Source organism: Typopeltis vanoorti, chromosome 8 (assembly GCF_054136105.1).
Source record: "Typopeltis vanoorti isolate ZY-2024b chromosome 8, IOZ_Tvanoo_1.0, whole genome shotgun sequence".
NCBI lineage: Eukaryota > Metazoa > Arthropoda > Arachnida > Uropygi > Thelyphonidae > Typopeltis > Typopeltis vanoorti.
In genome coordinates this window covers 15529359-15552502 of record NC_143556.1, presented here as the reverse complement: position 1 = coordinate 15552502, position 23144 = coordinate 15529359, and the positions used below count along the sequence as shown (strand labels likewise).

At 34.6% G+C, this 23144-nt stretch overlaps 1 protein-coding gene across 1 annotated transcript in view; it reads left to right on the top strand.

Annotated features, from left to right (window-relative positions):
• LOC150103757 (uncharacterized) overlaps positions 1–13182 on the top strand; it is a 45992-nt gene extending 32810 nt beyond the window's left edge. Inside the window, exon 4 of the mRNA XM_090397025.1 lies at positions 12732–13182. Within this exon, the coding sequence (XP_090253151.1) occupies positions 12732–13080 (349 nt within the window). The 3' untranslated portion in view covers positions 13081–13182. The remainder of the gene's footprint in view (positions 1–12731) is intronic.
• Positions 13183–23144: the final 9962 nt, after the last annotated feature.

Below are 23144 nucleotides of genomic sequence, written 5' to 3'. Positions count from 1 at the left end.
CAGTTCAGCATGTTTTAACTATTTTAAGCTGTACATTTATATTGACGTTTAAGGGTTTTTTTTTAGGGGGGAGGGGAGCACCACAATCTCTTAGCAACTTTCCCATTTTTTTTTCTTTGTCATGTATGGGATATTTTAAATAAAGTGTCCCTATTCAGAGCAATCTGTGGAAGAGAGAGCCAGTAGATGAAATACCTTCAAACTTGGTAGGTACCCTAACCAGATCATGGGGAAGAGATTTTGACAAAAAAAAAAAAAATTAGCGGATTTGCTCCCAAATAACTGGGAGGAGATCTCAACATTGCCTTACGGGAATGTGGAGAACCAACTGGAACTTCTAACCTAATGTCCAGTTCTCAGTTTCATATGGTGTGCCCCATTAGTAGATGTCTACTGAGTACTGAACGAATGACCAAATTGTACTCTCTATTGTCTAAACCTGGGCTGTCCAACCTTAGGTAATCCAAGGGCTGCATTAAAAAAAATATTTATCCGAAGGCTGCATCACAATACGTATCTAGTAAGTTGGTTACCAGCAGCAACACAACCTCGATAGTTGAACAAACTAACAACGCTAAACAGCACTCGGAGCATACACATTGTAACAAAACAGTGTAAGAATGCTTCTTTGACATATCTAATATTTGAAAAACACGTGGTATATAGTGATGTAAAAACATGAAATAAAATTACAAACATTGAGATTATCTATTAGCGATAGAATTAAAATATCTAATATGCATTCGATTCAAATTATTTTATTTTTTTGCTCGTGAAAATCAAAACCCATAGGCAGGCTGCACAAAATCGCACTGCAGGCTGCATCTGGTCTGCAGACAGTGCTTTGACAGCCCTGGTCTAAACCATACATGCAAATTGATGATGATGAAAAGAATTAGTTCAAAAAATGACCGATAGGGAGTTATGGAGCTGTGAGTGAGAAAATATAGTGAATTTTAATTGTAAGTGGAGGTTTCTGTGGTTTAGAAGTTATTCCAGTAATTGGACCACATTTATTTTTATTAAGCTAAAAGCTTAATAAAGAAATAAAACCCGAGAAGTTTCGTAAGTCATTTGACTTGCATCTTCAGGGGTAAAAGGTAACTGAAATTGTGCTTTTAGCTTAATAAAAAAAATGTGGTCCAGTTACTGGAATATGCCTTATAGTGAATTTTGCATACCACATGAGCAATAAGAAGGTTGTTGTGTGCCGTTTTTCTTCCAAGAAATTCATCGAACTGGACCTGCGACCTCCACGGTTACATCTGCATGTTATCATGTCATGTTGAGCAGTTTCATTATCCTGCAACTGCAGCAGAGAGGTTGTCTGAATATAAAAATGGTGATATAAGATGGAGCACCTCTCCTTATAGCAGTGGTTCTTAACCTGGGGTGTGTGCACTCCTGGGGGTGCGAGAAAAGTTTCTAAATTTTTGATGGAAACTACCGCCTGTGAGAAACTAGCGAACGCTACCTCGACTTTTGGGACTCCTACCCTCTCTGCCTTTGCCTCAGCGCATCGCACTTACCAGCACATGCAATACAATAAGAAACTGGTTGATATGAGCACGTTCGCATACTCTGAGTACGAACGTTAATGAGGTGGTTTGATGCATGTATGTATGTGTTTATTTTTCAATAAATAAATTATCTTGCAATAGATGTAATTTCCTAAATAAAGAAATAGAAACACATTTTTCAAATGGTTGCAAGAACTTATTTTTAGATTCGAGGGGATGCCGATCACTAAAAAAGGTTAAGACCCACTGCCTTATAGGATGTGAAGTTCAACAATTATTGCATCAACATTTCACAGAGGATAGAGTAATCAGTCACTTTCCATGAAATGGCCACCATGTTCACCAGACCTTAATCCTTGTGACTTTTTTTTCTCAATAATTTTTTTTTTTTTTTGTTGCAAATATTTTGACCATTAACTAACTGGTCATCTTTAGTGCATTAGCATAATAACAAGGTGAAGAAGCTAGAACAAAGAACATTGATTCTATTTACAGAGTCGCAACATGTCAGAGTGCCACTTTGCAGGTGGTTACAGAATAAATAAGATCACATTTAAAGCCAAAATTAAGAGATTTGAAATTAACAAAATTAGATAATTAGTTGAATGACATAGCATTATATTTTTAAAAAAAGAGGGGGGGGAACACAGTATTGCTTGCTATTTATGAGAATGCATCCTCCCTCTTTTTTTTTTTTAATCTTTTGTGAAACCTTTTAACAGATCAGTTGCATTCTGCTGTAGACCATGATGTATTGCGATATTAGCTGTTTATCCTGCTCATTGAACACAATGTCAACACATTGAATGTCACATCACCTATATTGATCATTCTGATTTCCTTGCAGCATGTCAGCTCTATGTGATGTATCACATTGTGTGTTATTGTCAGTATCTTGCTGGAAGAAGATTGGGAGGGGGGAAAAATGTGAACATTTTTTTTCACATTCAACACAGAAATTTTAATGAAATTTTGAAATAGAGAAAAACTTGCAATTTGGTGGTCCATCAGTAGCTATCAAAAGACCAGCAGTCAGCTTGCAAGAAGATTACAGAATTTTTACAAATACAAAACCTTTTATCTGAGTTTTCTTCAATAAGAATTGTTTAATAAAGCCAAAAAATAAAACATAAATTTTTTAACTAGGTGTTCTAATGGAACATAATAGTAGAAGTATTTTTATAATGACTGGCATATGTGCACAAGGATAACATCAGAGAGAGATCACTGGACTGCATTCAAAACATAAATCGCAAGACATGAGCTACAGTAGTACTAGTCTACACACACAAAACACTTGTGTCTCACTCACAGCTGGGTTAACAGGAGAATTGATCTTTTGAATTTTCTTGTTAACATTCTCCTGTTTATTGCGAGAAAGAGGTGGAAGAAACAGGTGATGAGTTTTTTTACATTTAGTCCTTTTAAAAGCAGACAACCTCCCAATGATGGTTTTGCAAGTGTTGCCAACTTCATTCACAGCCTACAGTGTAGTTTTCAGGCAGCCACTTATGTACGACAATGTGCTGAAAAGTTGTGGTAATCACCATGAAAGAGTTGAGGTAAAACAATGTAACTTACACATTATTCTACATATTCCCCATGAAATGTTATACACTTGTTAGAATGCTGCTGCATCATTTGCAATCATCTAAGAAAAAAAATCTTTCCTTTGTTGCACAAACCAGTCCTCATGCAGATATGACTGAATCATCTCTAGTAAATTTTGTTCCTTTCAAGTGTTTCTTTAAATCTGGGAATAGGAAAGTTAGGTGGGGCCAGGTCTGGCGAATAGGGTGGGTGAGGAAGGCATTAAAAGCCCAAGTTGTGTATTGTCTGTTGGATTTCATGAGTGGTGTGAGCAGGTGCATTGTCCTGCAAACACAACATGCCTCTGCTCGGTTTCCTGTTGTGTTTTTCCTTCAGTACCTCCTTTAATTCCTTCAGAGCTGTTGAATAAACTACTGCTGTAATAGTTTCAACTTTTTTGAGGTACTTGGTAAGGATTGATTACACCATCCATATCCCAAAAGACAATGGCAAGAACCTTCCTTGCTGACTTTTGGGTTCGGAACTTCTTTGGCCTTGGAGAACCTTTGTGTCTCCACTTCATTGACTGTTGTTTGGTCTCTGGGTCATAGTGATGAAGCCATGTTTCATCGACAGTCACAATATGAGCCAAAACATTTGCACTTGATTTCTCCAAATGACTCAAAATCCCTTGAAATGACAGCACACATTCTCTGTTTTGGTCGGCATGCAAACATTTGGGGACCCACTTCGCTGAGAGCTTCTGCATGTCCAGATGTTGGTGGATAATGATCCCAACTCATTCCCTGGATATCCCCAATCTTTACAATGTTTTTGGATGGCATTCATCTATCATCAAGGATCATGGCATGCACTGCAGTCTATGTTTTCTGGTTTGATCACTGTGGACAGTCTTCCTGACTTGGGGGGGGGGGGGGGGCATCTGTTGTCTCAAGATGTCCAGTTTTAAATTTGGCCACTCATCTTGCAACTGTTGGATATATGCTGGGACACAGTTCCCTAAAGTCTCTCACAAAGTTTGGTGAATCTCAGTTGTGGACTTTTCTTGTAGTGCGAAAAACTTGATGACGGCCCACGCCCCTGTCTTCAAATTTCTTCAAATCCTCTAATGTCTTCTTATATCATATCATAAAAGAAAAAGAACAAATTATTACAATTTTATGAAACATAGGGGTTAAAGGGCTTTAACATATGTTCTTACTTGTGTTATATCAGTTGCTTTAATGTCATTTTTGTTCTAGGTGTTTTTCAGAACTTTTCAATCCCCCTTTGTAAAGCTGGTTTGTTTTTTATACTGACTTGGTGTACATTTGGAAAACCATGGCTTGAAAACAGTAGTCTGACCATGGAAAGGAGAAATAAAAATTTTGGACAGTAAATTTTCCACATGGCATTGTTTTAGTGCTAGGGTACACAAAGTTGTGTATGGGCAAGGGGCTGGACATTCCACTAGAATTGAAACTTGGATGAGATTGTGATCTGAATTATTGAGAGGAGTAGTCATCTGAGTAGTGTACTTGGAAGGAAACTGTTTAAGAAAATATTGAGTTTTAGTAGGTGAAGATTATGAAGAATCTTGGTTGGTGGTGGTGGGGGAGGGAGTTTGTTTTGAGTCATTGTCTTAGCAAATACGTCTACTTCTCTTCCAGCTTGGTCAGTAAAATTTGTGAAAAATGAAGCCACTTGAATATTAAAGTCACCAAGGAAGATGACTTCACAGTTAGGGAATTTGAGTTGCAGGAAATGAGAAGATTCAAGAGTAGCTGTCCTTTGACAAGGAATATCAAATCGCACAAAACCAGAAGTACCACCATTTTGGCAGAAAGAATCATATATGCTATATAAGTTTGGACAGTTAAGATGGGCTGTAGTTGTTGGATAGATATGGGATTTGATCAAAAACAGAAAATCAGGTTTGGATGTCTGCAGGCAATGGAATTTAATTTCAGTGACACTATATTTATTTAAGTTTGCTTTCATGATAGTATTTTAAAGTGAAGAGGAAAAAGAGCAGGGGAACATACTATAGGAGGAGATGGACTCTTATATACATGTTGCCATGCCATAACATGGCCTTGACAGTTCCTCTTGCATAACTGTTGCACAGCTTCCCTCCAGGCACAATCTGAAAGTGTAGATGGCAGCTGATCAGAAAGCTTCATAAATATACCATCTGATTAAGTCCTATAACCCATTTGGCAGCCAGCCTGCAGAACTGATTTACTACTGTCCTCTTGATGTGGGTGGGGGTCTGAATATCCATTGTATGTTTAACATACCCTCAAGGAATATCACTCATATTTTATCCTGGAAGATTGGATGGGAGACAAACTGGAAGCTCTGCTCTGAAAAACCAAACACAGCAATGGCCACTTCAGGTCCCTCTCCAGAAAGTAAAGTTGATGTTTCACCAGGTGATGGACACCTAATAGGTTTAATTTAATTGGCATCTCCTACAATTTGGAAAATATCCTTTTACAGTGCGAATTCTTTCTCAAATCATCAGAATCCCTTTGGTAAAAATGGCCACACTTCAAGCAGGCAGGTTTCACTTAACTGAGAGAGGCTGCATATTGTACATCACTGCCACATGACAGCCCTAATCTACAGTTCACTTCTGAAAATTGCTCAACTTGAATTCCTTTGAAACTTTCATATGTTTTCTATTCACTATTATATTCATTTTTATCCTGCTGAAAACTAAATGGTAATCACTTTCTATTTCAGATCTCCTATATATTCCTATATCTTGTCTTACACCAATTTGAAGAAAATTATTAATGATAACACATGACGAGGATGTGCTGAGTTGTGATAATCACAACTCGGGAATTCAGGTAGAACTATGTAAATTACACGTTATTCTACATATACCCTACGAAGTGTTATACACTTCGTAGGGTATAGGACTCCCTTGTTGCACAATCCAGTCATTTTTGTTCTAGGTCTTTATCAGAACTTTTCATCATCCCCCTCATAATAAGATTTTTCTAATTTCTTGTGTGTTCCTTCAAGAGCCTGTGTACCTCAGTACTAATCCACCCAAAGATAGACTTAGAGTTCAAGTCTAGTCACTGACTAGAGGAACTTTTGCTAATCTTTTTTTGACTGGTTCCCAAGTTAGTTGATCTCTGGCACAGGCAAGTGGGTGATGATAAACCTGAATTTCTCCCAGAAATTCAGGTTTATCATCTCATAAACTCAAGAAAGTGGACCGTAAAATCCACACTAGCTCAGGAATCAAAAATATTGTGTTAGGGTTTGAGCCAAATCTTCACTGTGGACTGCTTAATTAGTGATAGCCTTGGGCCAGCTATCTCTGATTGGCTACCAGTGGAGATTGAACTGCCCACTCAGTCTCCAAAAGTTAGATAGGCTAAAACAGCCTCGCCAACCCCCTATTCAGGAAAAAGGTGATAGCTGATCCCTCCCCTCCTCATGTGAATTTATGCATGGGTTTGTGGTGGAATACAGTGCTAGGAATAATAGGCCCATGTACTAAGCAAAAATATCATCAATTTCCTGATATGTAGTCCCAACTGGTGTTCAGGTTACTATGCATTACAGCACTACATGATTAAGTTTACAGTATTATTAATCTCCTATCAACAATTTTCCTTCAAATCAATCTATCTTGTGAGCACTCCAGTATTGTGGAGTGCTCAACATTTTGTGCTTCTAAGGCACTTCTGACCGAATTAATCCACCTAGACTTTGGTCTTCCTCTGGGTCTCTTTCCTGCCATCTTGGCATGAGACACCTGTTTTGCTAACCTTTCCTTCACCCATTCTATTTAATTGGCCATACAACCTTAGATTAGCCCTGCTGACACATTCTTAAATGCTAATATAGTTTAGAAAGTTTCTTTCTAATATTTTCATTTTAATACGATTCTGCCACCGATGCCAAAAGTTCACTCCCCTAATTTTTCTCATATCATATATATATATATATATGATATATACTCCTCTTTGCATTCTTCTTGAAAATTTTTTAGTATGGCTCTGTCACAGCTTGGTTCGTTTAACAGTGTTTCAAAGTAATAACTCCAAACATCTAGGATATTCTTACCTTCAGTTTTCATGCCACCTGACCGATATTTATTTTCCATACTCTTACCATATAGCTGGTACCACAGAACAGAAACAAGGCAACTTATATATCAAATAACCTACAGAATAAAATCGTCCAAGCATAAGTCAACACCTGGGTGGTGCAACTCGGAGCAAAGGTGGATCCATCACTATCCTTAATATTTTCTCACAATGTAAAACGCAGCTCCTAGGAGATGTATTACTGTTTTACATTATGAGGAGAGGTCACTATCCAGACCAGTTTCGACCTTTATTGAGGTCTCATCAGTGAGTAGGTAGACTGCCGCAAAAATAGCCTCTTGGCTCTTTATCATAGTAATAATAATATATGGGTACACCGGTCTGGCAATTCATTAGTAGAGGTATAGTTTGCCCACCATTTGTAGGTCCCTGCTTCGCGTCTTTCCAAGAATAGCCAATTTGTGCTGAAGGGGAGGAAGAAATGAAGGATGTCCGAATTGGTCGCCAACACGTGAAATCACGTGCTTTATAGGTAAAATTTTCCAACTGTTATACAAGCAACATAGTTAACTACAATAATCATAAAAGAGAAGTTAATTTTCCGACCGGTAATAATAAACAACTCATCACACAATACGGACCGATTACCCTATTATCGAATGGATTCTCCTTTTTCTAACATGCGCAGAAGTGTCGAAGGATCTCTAATCGGTGGGCGAACTATATATGTAAGTTCAGTTCACTTAAACCTTGGTATTATCCAGGTCTCGACAGAAGAGGCAAGGAATAAGAAAAGTCTCGTTGACTGTTATTGTTGATATTGATGTTTTCTCCCTGGTGCAGGACCATAGTGTACAGAGGATTTGAAATTGGAAGTGATCACCATTTAGTCTTGAGTAGGATAAAATTGAATTTCATATTGAAAAGAAGAACATAACTGTTTGCTTACTTGGGATTAGGAGTAAAATTACCAAGCTTATAAAATTACTTGGTTATACTAATATACAATATCCCCAAGTTAAAAATTCATTTTATCTGTATCCTCCAGAGATTTTTATTAAAAATAAAAACACTTTGTAGCAATTTGTATATATAGGTAAGGTTGATAAGGCTCTGTATTACTAAACCTTGGTATTTAGGGTCTAGCTACTCACTGAGGAGACCTCAAAAAAGGTTGAAACTGGTCTGGGTAGTGACCCCACCCATAATGTATTGCAATATACATCTTTTAGTGAGATGTGCTTTACATTATGGGAAATACTAAGAATAGTGATCAGAGCTTTATCCACCTTTACAATGAGTTGCCCTGGTGTACCATCTTTAGACTTGAACTATGTTTCAGGCACAAACTTAACTGTTTGCTTACTTGGGATTAGGAGTAAAATTACCAAGCTTATAAAATTACTTGGTTATCCTAATATACGATATCCCCAAGTTAAAAATTCATTTTCATATATATATATATATATATATATATATAATAAGAAAGTTTTAAATATATAATAAGAAAGTTTTAAAGCGAATAAAAGTTGAGCAGCTCTCAGATATGAACTGTAGACTAAAATACACAAACGTTATTCAATAAAAATGAAACAGGAACTAAACCTTGGTGATTGCCCTGAAGACTGTATTTCTACCTGAAATCACAACCAATGGAAGAAACTTAAGAATGATGCAGCTTACCTGAACATCATTCCCAATCAAGTAAAGCTACTCTTATTGTCCAGCTACTTCATGTGATACACTTTCATTGGGATACATGTTGCCCAATAATAACTGCAGGAATGTGATAGTGACTTTAATTACCGCCCCCCCCCATTTATAACATACTTCATCTATCCAAGTTCATGCTAGAAAACGTGGAGTTCCACCTTTCCCTCTCTCTGAAGATATAAGACACCAAGTTCCCTAACTCATCTACCGTGTTCAGCATGATATAAATACTATTATATAGTATGAAACAGCTTTATATATTTATTTATATTTATATAGTACAGGTATCCCTTGCTTAACATGGGATTTGATTAATGCAGTTAATCTATTTGCGACAATCTCTTTATATACGTGGCAAGAGTTTTAATTAACGTGCCTTTAAATTTACCACGCAAATATACGTGGCAAGAGTTTTAATTAACGTGCCTTTAAATTTACCACGCAAATACATGCAAGCCTCGAGGAGTGTTTCTTGGCCGAGAGAAAGAAAGTCGTGTGCATGATGACGTCATTCCTCCCACACAGCCAGGCACTTAGCTTTCCAAGCTCTTTTGCTTTTAGCTAATGCGTCTGGTCATCCAAATTCTCTTAATGATCTGTGTGAGAATGCGAATGTTTGATTTTTTCCACCAAATACGAATCATGGCTACAACCCATTTATTTTCTTAAAAAGGTATTCTCAAAGTCAGTAGAAACAACTCAAAAAAATGCAATTATGTTCCAAGAATTTTAGACAAATTTTAACATTAAACACGCAATTGAAAACATTCATGACTCGTGGGAGCTAGAAGACAAGTGTCTTCTAGCTGCATGAAAGCTGTTTGTAAAAACCTTTTGCCAGAATGCACTGATGACTTATGTGGTTTTCAAAATCTTGTGAACAATGTAGTTGAAGAAATTGTTGCAATTGGTGAAGATCTTGATTTTGATGGTGTTCATGCAGAAGATATTAAAGAATTATTGGATTCAAATTCAGTGATAAAGTGACAAATAAGATTTCAATGACAGCGATCTTCTCGAAATTGAACAACAATCCGCATATGCAGTGCCGGATTTACGTATAAGCTAAAAAAAGCTACAGCTTAGGGCCTCAAATAAAAAAAACAAAAAGACCAGTTGATGTAATTTAAAACAGTAGGGGGACTCTGGGTTTTGTATAGCTTAAGGCCTCAGCATGTCTATATCTGGCCTTGCACATATGAAGACAATGAACAAATGGAATGTGAAAATGAGTTTCCAAAGGAGATAACAAAGAACTGGATGGAATATTTTGCAGTTTAGAATTGCTTAAGCAGCAAGTAATGGATATGGATCTAGATGTTAATCGATGAATGCTTGTTTGCCGAGGTCTAGTCATTTTGCTTATCATAGAATTTACTTTGCATTCATTTTTTATCTTTCCTAAAAGAGTACCATATAAAACGAATTATTAATATGGTAATCGATCATGGACGAATTGTAATTTTGACCACTGATTATTATATTATATTTGATTAACATGATTTTGATATACGCGGTAACATCGAGGGATTAATTAATCGTGTTAATCAAGGAATACCTCGATTATCGCAGTTATTGTTGCCACGAAAAATACCGCAATAATTGAATCCGCGATAATCGGAATAAATAATGCGTGTAAAATTGGTAATCATTGCCAAGGATTTTTCAAATCTATTAATTAAATTTTATATATGAAGTAAAAAAGAAATGTGTTAAACGTGTTAATAAAAAAATGAAGGTTCATTTAGAAAAACAAGATTATTCTTTAATCTTTATTTATATATATATAAGGAGTATGTACAGTACATACAATTATCCTTTCTTGGATAAAAATTGGTGTAGAGTTGTCTGGTGGAATTTTTTCTTCATATAAAACTTGGTAGCAACGGATGGAATTTTCAATTTTCTTGGATAAAAATTGGTGTAGAGTTGTCTGGTGGAATTTTTTCTTCATATAAAACTTGGTAGCAACGGATGGAATTTTCAATTTCCTGACGAACTTTCATTGATCGTTCAAGATTTTTTTCTTTAAAATTTCAGCAATTCTAAACATTTCGTCCATTTCTTTGAGGCTAAATTCCTTCAGTGCCATGTCAATTTGTTCTTCATTATCAATTTGAGCATTAAGCATGTTCTCTCTCGAGGTTAATTAGATCATCATCATCCAGCTCATGTGACTGAAGCAGGTCCTAAACATCACCTTTTTCAATTTCTTTTAGTCCTAGATTGAAGCCAAGCTGTTATATCATTGATAACATGAGTTACTTCATTTTCAAATCCTTTAAAATCATTTGCACAATGAGGAATAATCTTTTGCCATGCCGCTCTCAGGTTGCTAGATGTTACTTCACTCCATGCTTCCTTGACATTCTCAATGCAATTTTTGATATTGAATGCCTTCCAGAATTCTGTCAAAGTCATAGCTTCATCTCCTGTAGTCTTTTCTATTGCTGGTGAAAAAGTTCTTCATATGTAATATGCCTTAAAGGACGCGATTACACCTTCATCCATTGGCTGGATGATGGAAGTGGTATTAGGTGGTAAATAAATAACTTACATTTTTGCACAAATCATTCACTGTTGGGTGACTAGGTGCATTATCTAATATCAACAAGATTTTAAAATCAAGATTTAATGACTTGCAGTACCTTTCAGCTTCAGGACAAAAAAAGTTTTTAAACCAATCCTTAAAAATAGTTTGTCGTCCAAGCTTTTCTATTGAATCTCCAATGAACAGGTGAGGATTTTGTGTGATAAATAAAGAGAGGCTTCATCTTGTAATCTCCAGAAGCATTGCCACATAGTAAAAGTATTACATGCTCCTTCGAAACCTTGTAGCCAGGCTGTGATTTTTCATTTTTTGCTAAAAATGTTTTAGTGGTCATTTTTTCCCCAATAATATGCCTGTTTCGTCAGCATTAAATATCTAATCATCGGTATAATTTCCTTCTTCAATTCATATAATTTTCCTTCTGTTGCAATTCACCAGGAAAACTAGCTGCTGCTTTTTCATCAGCACTTGCAATTTCAACTTCTACACGAACTGTGAATGCTCGATCGCTTTTTGAACCGATCAAACCATCCTGAGCTTGCAAAGAAAGTTTCTTCCACTACTGATGCCGAATCATTTTCGCTTTCTGATTATTTTCTTTTTAAAGTTTCAAAACAAATTCAATGCTTTTGTTTTTATAGTCATTTGACTAAGAGGAATTCTCTTTTGGTTACAATCTTCTATCCACACTGACAATAGCGTTTCCATTTCAATAATAAGATGGCTTCTGTTTCTTGTAGTTTGGGACCCAGACGAGGTCGATGCACTTTGTCCTAGTTGCTTATAGTTTGCAGCATGGTCTAAAATATGGCAAACAGTTGATTCATTTAGACCGTACTCTCCTGCAATTTTGGCTCTGGTTATGCCTGCTTCATACTTATCATATGCAACTTATCTTTTAAGCTGATCATTCTACGTTTCTTCTTGATAGCTGTAGACTTGATATCATCCTTGTTTCTTTCAGCATTCATTATATACAGGTAAACATAAGAATAGAAATAAATATCCACGTGTACTTCAGGCAAAGGCGGACAGTTACTGGTGAGTAGGTGCCGTCGGATAAAAACAAAGCGCTACAAGAGAGTGATATCTGGAGAGTGGTGACTCAAACTGGTTGCATATGTAGTGGGCTACATTTCACTGCCGCGATAATTCGAATTTGGAGCACAATAATTGGAATTTTGGTATCAAATTATAAACCGCGATAATCGAGGTATTCCTGTATATAGTATGAAACAGGTTTAACCATTTCATTTTGTTATTGAGTTTCTTTTTTTTAAATAAAAAAACTAATTACTGGAATACTTATTTTATTGTTGAAATAATATTGTTTTACTTTAGGAGGTTTGAAACTACTAGTACTACTCAGTCAGAAATGGATCGACATAAACGGATATCTCGGCGAGACCCAGTGGCTTTCTCCGAGAATGCTAATTCAGAGATGCCTCGTATACATTTTAAACATAACAAACCAGGTGGAATTTTTAAGGATGTTTCTGCTTCTCAAAGTAATACAGAAAAGATTATTCCGAAAGCAAAAAACAAATGGATAGATTTGTTAGATATTGAAAGTGATGGTGAAAACTCAAAAGAAACAGATTCTGTAGTATCATTTAAAACCAAGCAATACCAGACAGTCAAACAAGTATTTATTGTACCTGATAGTGATGATTTTAGTTTTGAATTCTAGGTTAGCTAGATGTTGGCTGTTTAGAAATTATAAGAACAAAACTGATCTATGACCACTCATATGATTAAAAAAAAAGAAAATAAATTTTATTTTGATAATTAACGTGGCTACTTCACTATTTAAAAATGCTAGTATTTCACAGAAGAAATCAAAACAATATTAACATTAACAGCATTGCCCTACATTTCCTATTTCTAAATTCTTCAGCACCTACTTCCAAAAGTGTGAAGCATGCTTCAGATGTTTAAAATGATTCACATGAAATGTAAAACTTCATGATTACTAAACATAATGAACTGATTATTACCCATAAATTACTTAAAATATTTAATTTAATGTAAACACATTTCATGATGAATATCTTATCTCAAACATAGCAGATGGACTGTTACATGAAGAAAATAAAAACAAATGTTCAAGTTTTTTCATTCTGAACATTATTATTATTAACATTATCATCAAGATCTTCATAGATCTGGCAGTGAGAACTCCCAAAACTCATTTTAGGAGTTCTCACCCACCACATAGCTCATCATATCATGTGTCATATCATGTGCATTCCAATCATGTCACTCTCTCTGTGTAAAAAAACCTCAACTCCTTGCTCACACTTTCCTTTTACATCAGGGATTACATCAGGGATAGTCTCGTTTCCCCCCCCCCATTTTTTGCAAACTTCTTCCACATTAATCTGTTAATAACTTCTCCAACATGTATTGTATACCTATCCACTATACTTTGCAAATCTCCTGAGTCTTTCTTCATACGCTGCATTCCAGAAATTAGAAACTCGAATCATAGCACTATACTATTTACTATTGGGAAGCCTCGATTAATTTCAACATAGCCATTAATGCAATGGAGCAAAGACTGGCCACATAAAAAATATTCATTTAAGTGTATATGTATGTAAAAATACATGTGTAAACTAATTAAAAACATTCAACAAACTGAGCAGCAGTTCAGCCACCATTTAAACCATCATCGTGTTTCAAAAATGATGTTGACTGCAGACCATAGGACTTTATATATATATATAATATGTTATAATATGTTACGGTTAAAGTGATAAATCCGGTTATTTAAATTAAGGGGATAAAAATCCCTTATTGTTTTTCAGCCAGTATGCGAAACTCTTAAGATCGAAAACTACAATCTAAACGTTTCATGCCGACAAACTGTAATAAGTATAGTTCGTATACTATACTTATTACAGTTTCGCATACTGGCTGAAAAATAATAAGGGATTTTTATCCCATTAATTTATATCAACTTGTCCAGAAAAAAAAAATAGCTGTTTGGCTTTTCATCTTAGTTATAAATCCGGATATTATTAATAATTACTGGTTAAAGTGAATAATTCCTAGGAGTCTGGTAATAAATGTAATAAAAACATGTTTTTATTACATTTACCAGAAATTAACCTGTTAGAAATTATAACAGGTTAGGTTAGTTTATAATGAAAAAAGTAAGGAAAGTACTTCTTTTGTACTCAATGAAATCAGAAATCAAACTAACCTAACCTTTATATACGTTGGAAATCATAAACTAACCTAACCTTTATTGGTTAGGTTAGTTTATAATGAAAAAAGTAAGGAAAGTATTTCTTTTGCACTCAATGAAATCAGAAATCATTATAAACTAACCTAACTTAACCTGGATGTTGCATGTCGAACCAGAGTGTGGTCATAGTTTGTCATGGGCAAATTAATGGAGATGAAAGATAAGCATTGTGGGCCGAGCTTAATGATTGCGGGCAGATTCATCTGCCCACAGCAACTTTTATGTTATCCCTATTTATCTGCCCGCAACCTTTAAGCTCAGCCCACAACAATGTTTATCGTTCATCCCCATTAATCTGCCCAAGACAAACTACAACTACACTCTGGTTAGTTTATGATTTCATTGAGTGCAAAAGAAGTACTTTCCTTACTTTTTTCATTATAAACTAACCTAACCTGTTATAATTTCTATTGAGAATGAAAACCTATAAACATGTTTTTATTACATTTACCAGACTCCTCTAGGAATTATTCACTTTAACCGTAACACATTATTTATTCATGAAAAATGCTTAGAAAACTAAAATGACAAATTCCAGGAGAACTTCTCATAGAACACTTATTCACCTTCCACGGAACAGTTTGGGAAACTGCTGTAGACATCCAATAATTAGAATGTATAGATTACATAGGTTTTCTTCAAACTAAATAAGATAAGATTTTCCAGAGTTCTACTAATCACAGGGTCCATTTCAAAGAATGTATATGTATATGTAGACATCCAATAATTAGAATGTATAGATTACATAGGTTTTCTTCAAACTAAATAAGATAAGATTTTCCAGAGTTCTACTAATCACAGGGTCCATTTCAAAGAATGTATATGTAGACATCCATAATTAATATACATTCTAATTATCAGATGTCTACAGCAGTTTTCCAAACTGTTCCGTGGAAGGTGAATAAGTGTTTTGCAAAAAATTCTCCTGGAATTTGTCATTTTATACATTCTAATTATCAGATGTCTATAGCAGTTTCCCAAACTGTTCGTGGAAGGTGAATAAGTGTTCTTCAAGAAATTCTCCTGGAATTTGTCATTTTAGTTTTCTAAGCATTTTTCATAAATAAATATTTTATATTTTATACTGGAAATATGCTGAGGAGAATGATATTTGTGAATATATGTTGAAAAGCTCAGACCCAGAATGCCTAATAACATCTGTGTAGCAAATTTTCACACATCGAAACATTTCAACATTTGGGAAAGGGAATACCAGTTTATGACCAAGCATATATCATATCATAAAAATTGTCTGCAAGCCAATTACAACAATGGGCAGTGTATCCTGTTCTCAAAACTGAAAGAAATAACATGTTGCAAATGTTAGTGACCAATCTGCAATAAAGTATAAATAAAGAAAATTTTTCCGCTAAAATTGAAGATCAAGGTAGTCTGTATCTGGTTCTCAAATCTAGTAATACTGAATACTATCTTTTCTTTGCAAGTTCATATTGTAGGGTGAAAGTTTTGAAACCATAGTGCAGTGATTTTTTAATAGTAATATATAGGTCTGCAGATTTAAATTTTAATATGGATAAGAGAATTTTGGTATTAAATCTCTTATTGAAAGTGTTTGTGGCACAACAGATACCGAGTCATCCACCACCAGCCTACAAAGCAATCTCCAGGATGTACAAAAGGAGGGGGAAAACTACCAGCACACACAAGAAAGTCTGCATTCACAATAATATATATATATATATAAATTTTCTTTTAGGTGATCAGAATGGGATGTCAATGAAAATCAGCATAAATTAATTTATTTTTGATGTTTAAGTTTAATTTATTAATTACTGATAAAAATCAGCTAAATTAATTAATACATTACGTTACAAAATAACCAAGCTGTTCTGTGAAAATTTCAGGATTTGTAAAGTGTTCCGTCAAAGAAAAGTTTGGGAAAGGCTAGGATTGCCAGTCCAGTAAAAAAAATAAATATGAATAAAAAATAAACAGATCATATTATAGGAATAAGGAATCTGGTAAATTCAAGGGAGCGAGAAGATGGTGGAAAGAAGGATAACATGTTGATGCTGCATTTGTATTTGACCCCATGGCCCAAACATATCAGATACGTTTCCAGTGCATTTATATATATCATATATATATAATATATATATATGATATATATATATATATATACGATATATATATTATATATGATATATATACGATACATACATATATATATATACACACATATATACACACATACACATATATATACATACATACATACATACATATATACACACATATATATACACATATACAGGGTGTTCGGGATAAATTTGACATATTTATAATTATATTTTTCCGTAAGTTACATGTATTAACACACACTTCTCTTCATTTAAAAGTTTGGACCCTTCTTCATTCATATACAAGATGTCAGAAAGGATGGATAGCTGGAACCCACCTGAATCATGGAAGAGAATAACTTGTATCATGATGATTCGTGCCCGCCATCAAAATAAGGATATTACGACTGCTGCCCAATGCTCCCTGAATACAGTAAAAACAATCAGGCATGAACTAGAGACTTGCAATGGTGACTACGAGGATGTAGCAAGAAGAAAGATCCCTAGCAGACGATCTGATTGCGTTCGTACAGCAGAATTCCTCGCAAATCTGCAGGAACAGGTGTTGAAGAACCCTGGCATTGGAATTCGGGCTTTGTTCATGGAGTTGCTAACTGTAGTCAAGCCCTGGATAACAAGGGTAGCCAATGGTAGGCCGTATGTATGGCAGCGGGATTCGGACCCTTGCCACACCTCTGGGAAAAGTCAAAAATGGTTGTCTGAAAATTTCTACGACTTCACCAGTCCAAATGTTTGGCCTCCAAACTCCCCAGACCTTTTATTTTGTATGGGGCGCAGTTTAAAAAGACACCAATCGCACTTCCAGTAATACAAAAGCCCAGTTAATGGATAAAATTAAAACAGTTTTTGCGACCCTTCCCAGGGAGACTGTAGCATCAGCTTGTTCGAGGTTCCGAAGCAGAATTGAAGCTGTGATCGATGCTAATGGTGGTTATTTTGAGTAAATCTTGTTGATAGTATTGTAATTAACTCTGCCTGTAATGTTTTTTTTGTCAATTCATTAAATTTAATAGATACAAAGAAGATTTTCTTTTTCCTTACGAAACTGTCAAATTTATCCCAAACACCCTGTATATACACATACATATATATATATATACACACACACACACACATATATACACATACATATATATGCATACACATATATATACACACACACACACACATATATAAGATATATATACATATATACACACGATATATACATATATTATACATATATATATATACGCGATATATATACGATATATATATACATACACACATACACGATATATGTGTATGTATATATATATATCGTATGTATGTATATATATATATATATATATATATATATATATATATATCGTATACACACACGATATATATATACATACATACACATGATATATACAGGGTGTTCGGGATAAATTTGACAGTTTCGTAAGGAAAAAGAAAATCTTCTTTGTATCTATTAAATTTAATGAATTGACAAAAAAACATTACAGGCAGAGTTAATTACAATACTATCAACAAGATTTACTCAAAATAACCACCATTAGCATCGATCACAGCTTCAATTCTGCTTCGGAACCTCGAACAAGCTGATGCTACAGTCTCCCTGGGAAGGGTCGCAAAAACTGTTTTAATTTTATCCATTAACTGGGCTTTTGTATTACTGGAAGTGCGATTGGTGTCTTTTTCAACTGCGCCCCATACAAAATAATCCATGGGGTTAAGGTCTGGGGAGTTTGGAGGCCAAACATTTGGACTGGTGAAGTCGTAGAAATTTTCAGACAACCATTTTTGACTTTTCCCAGAGGTGTGGCAAGGGGCCGAATCCTGCTGCCATACATACGGCCTACCATTGGCTACCCTTGTTATCCAGGGCTTGACTACAGTTAGCAACTCCACGAACAAAGCCCGAATTCCAATGCCAGGGTTCTTCTACACCTGTTCCTGCAGATTTGCGAGGAATTCTGCTGTACGAACGCAATCAGATCGTCCGCTAGGGATCTTTCTTCTTGCTACATCCTCGTAGTCACCATTGCAAGTCTCTAGTTCATGCCTGATTGTTTTTACTGTATTCAGGGAGCATTGGGCAGCAGTCGTAATATCCTTATTTTGATGGCGGGCACGAATCATCATGATACAAGTTATTCTCTTCCATGATTCAGGTGGGTTCCAGCTATCCATCCTTTCTGACATCTTGTATATGAATGAAGAAGGGTCCAATCATTTAAATGAAGAGAAGTGTGTGTTAATAGATGTAACTTACGGAAAAATATAATTAATTATAAATATGTCAAATTTATCCCGAACACCCTCTATATATACATATACACACACGCGATATATATATATATATATATATATATATATACATATACACACACGATATATACATGATACGTTTCCAGTGCATGTATGCATACATATATATATATATAGCCAACATTCAAAAATTTCATCATAGGAAATTGATCAATTGTTTGAATATAGCTTTGTATATATATATACAAACATCTTCAAAATATCAAGAATATCCATTCTGTATATATTGAAGATGTTTGTATATAGTTCTGTATGATATAGAGAATGGCAATTCTTGATATCAAATCAAAGGCATCTTAAGGGCTATAGAAAGATTTGTTCTAGATCCACACTTGAATTTATTTGTGAAATTTGATAATGGAAAAGGAAAATATATAATTATAATCAAAATTTTTTTTTATAATATATATATATATATTATATATATATATATATATAATTTTAAGGGCTATAGAAAATGTTTTAAAAAAATTTATATTTATTTATAAAAATATATTTTTTTATATTTTTTTAATTTTTTATATATAGCCTTTAAAATTATTTATATTATATTTATTATATATTATATTATATTATATTATAAATTATAAAAATATTTTTAAAATATAAATTTTTCCTTTTCCATTATCAAATTTTACAAATTAATTCAAGTGTAGATCAGCTGCTTTTTTGCTATCAAGTTTTTAATTAATTTAATTAAAACTGATAATGATGTTAGGAAATCTTGCAAATCAGACATCACACATTTTACATTATCAATATATATATATATATATAGAAATATATATATATATATATATAGAAATATATAAATTTATAAAAATAAATTTAACTGACTTGAACCCGAGAAAGTATAACAAAAACCTTTAATACATCACAACTAGTTTCATCGGTGCTCCGACTTCTTCAGGTGAGAAATAAAAACATAAGATATAAAATAACACGGTAAAAAATGAACTTTACAGCTTAATAAAAAGCAGAATAATAACAGTCATATTTGAATAGGTGACCGTGCTACCGTTGGCATGAGTAGAATGTGTGCGACAGCTAATTTTTGAGCGCCAGTACTGGATCACTGCGCTATGGGAATCAGGTAGATTGTAGCTAAGATTATTGTTTAAATGTGAAGGGTCCAGAATTATTTCTTTTGATTCGATAATTCTTCTTTCGAATTCATCCTTGCAAATATATAAATTAGTAGTGCGTTCCCAATCAACTTGATGTGGCTGTTCTTCAAGGTTAGAGTTTGCCAAGAAAAGGACATGACTGGAAAGGGCGCTCGCTCGTGCTCTACTGTAGGAGATGTCACGTCTATGTTCCTCAAGACGAAGTGAAACAGATTTGTCTGTCTGGCCAAAATAAGGTCGACCACAGTTGCACAAAACTTTATAAACATAAACACCAGGAAAATGCAGATGGTTGTGTTCTGGTTTTGGTCGACTCAGGAAAGAACGAAGTTTTGGCAGCGTGGTATAGTCAGTCTTTATGTTGAATTTTTTCAGAATCTTAGCTAGTTTTGGGGTAAGAGTGCTGATAAAAGGTAACTGAATATGAGTGATAGGGTTGGAGTCATCTTCTTGTCGAGGATGTTGGCGTGGTCTCAAACGTTTAGTGATGTTACGAGACGAATATCCATTATTTAAGGTGTTTTTCAGGAAGTTAAGCTCTGTTTGAAGGTCTTCTTCTGTGGAAATGAGACATCTTGCTCGACGGGCGAGGGTGGAGATGATGCCCAGTTTCTGAGGTGGGAAGTGATGAGAAGAACCATGTAAATATCTATCAGTGTGGGTGGTCTTTCGAAAAATTGAAAATTTAAGACAGTCAGGAAATCTACTGATCTTTAGATCCATATATATATATATATATATATATATATATAATATACAGGGTGTTCGGGATAAATTTGACAGTTTCGTAAGGAAAAAGAAAATCTTCTTTGTATCTATTAAATTTAATGAATTGACAAAAAAACATTACAGGCAGAGTTAATTACAATACTATCAACAAGATTTACTCAAAATAACCACCATTAGCATCGATCACAGCTTCAATTCTGCTTCGGAACCTCGAACAAGCTGATGCTACAGTCTCCCTGGGAAGGGCCGCAAAAACTGTTTTAATTTTATCCATTAACTGGGCTTTTGTATTACTGGAAGTGCGATTGGTGTCTTTTTCAACTGCGCCCCATACAAAATAATCCATGGGGTTAAGGTCTGGGGAGTTTGGAGGCCAAACATTTGGACTGGTGAAGTCGTAGAAATTTTCAGACAACCATTTTTGACTTTTCCCAGAGGTGTGGCAAGGGGCCGAATCCTGCTGCTATATATACGGCCTACCATTGGCTACCCTTGTTATCCAGGGCTTGACTACAGTTAGCAACTCCACGAACAAAGCCCGAATTCCAATGCCAGGGTTCTTCAACACTTGTTCCTGCAGATTTGCGAGGAATTCTGCTGTACGAACCCAATCAGATCGTCTGCTAGGGATCTTTCTTCTTGCTACATCCTCGTAGTCACCATTGCAAGTCTCTAGTTCATGCCTGATTGTTTTTACTGTATTCAGGGAGCATTGGGCAGCAGTCGTAATATCCTTATTTTGATGGCGGGCACGAATCATCATGATACAAGTTATTCTCTTCCATGATTCAGGTGGGTTCCAGCTATCCATCCTTTCTGACATCTTGTATATGAATGAAGAAGGATCCAAACTTTTAAATGAAGAGAAGTGTGTGTTAATACATGTAACTTACGGAAAAATATAATTATAAATATGTCAAATTTATCCCGAACACCCTGTATATAGGGTATATATATATATATATATATATAGGGTATACTTTGCAGTTTTTTCATAAACTTCATTTCTGCTGTTGTTAATCTGTCTTTTTTTTATTTTATTGTCCAGATTTCGCTTCCATACATTAAGATCAGCAGGGCTAACGTATTGTATACTTTTAGCCTGGTTTGTTTTTGAACTAGGTTTTGTTCTTTATTTTTAAATAGTTTGCAATTTTTATGTTTATATATCTTTTTCATAAGTGATCATACATCCTAGGTAGTTAAATGAATTCACCTGTTCTAAGATCTTGTTATCTAATACTATTTTAGTTCTTGCTGGATCTTGTCCTTTAAAGGCCATAGTTTTTGATTTTTCTGTTGATGTTATCATACCGTAATCTTTGGATATCCCATTTAGATTTAAAATAGCTTTCTGTAAGTTATCTTCATCTTCAGAATTTGTAATTATTATCTGGTCGTCTGCAAAGAGGAGTGTTTAAGTTAACTGTAGGTGAAAGTTTAATTCCTTGATGTAATTTACTCCATTTTATTATTTCATTCAAGTAGATATTATTAAAGAGTTGCTGAGAGGGGACATCCCTGTCGGACCCGTTGGTTTATCTCTCTTGTATTTGATTATTTTCATATATATATGTATGTATATATATATATATTTGATTATTTTCATATATATGTATATACACACTTGTATATACTTGTGACAGCTTTTAGGAATATTTGGTATGTCTTTCTTTTAATGTTAAATGTTTCTTTTAACTTTGTCAAATGCTTTTTCAAAGTCAATATATGCAATATGCAATGTATTTCTAAATTATATTCTCTTCTATACACACACATATATACACGGTAGGCTCCCCTATCCACCACCCAGGGGACACGCTCTCTAGGGGTTACAGGGTTCCCTGAGAGCAGATTTTTTTTTTTTTTTGAAGACAAACATACCAGGATATACATATAGTATATATACTCCATAATATAAAATGATAAATAGCTAAAGGCTATTTATCATTTTATATTATATTACATTTTATATTAAATTTGGCAATGTGAACCTATTTAAGCTTAATAGGTTCACATCGCCAAATTAAAGCCTTTGGCTCTTCATATAATTATAATTAGTAATTTATTATTAGGACACTTTCTTGGCAATTCTTATAGTAGGGTATGAAGTTCTGTTTGCTACAAACTTGGTATTATTATTACTTATTGAGGTCTCATCAGTGAGTCACTGATGAGACCTCAATAAGGGTTGAAACCAGTCTGGGTAGCAACCTTCTCTCATAAT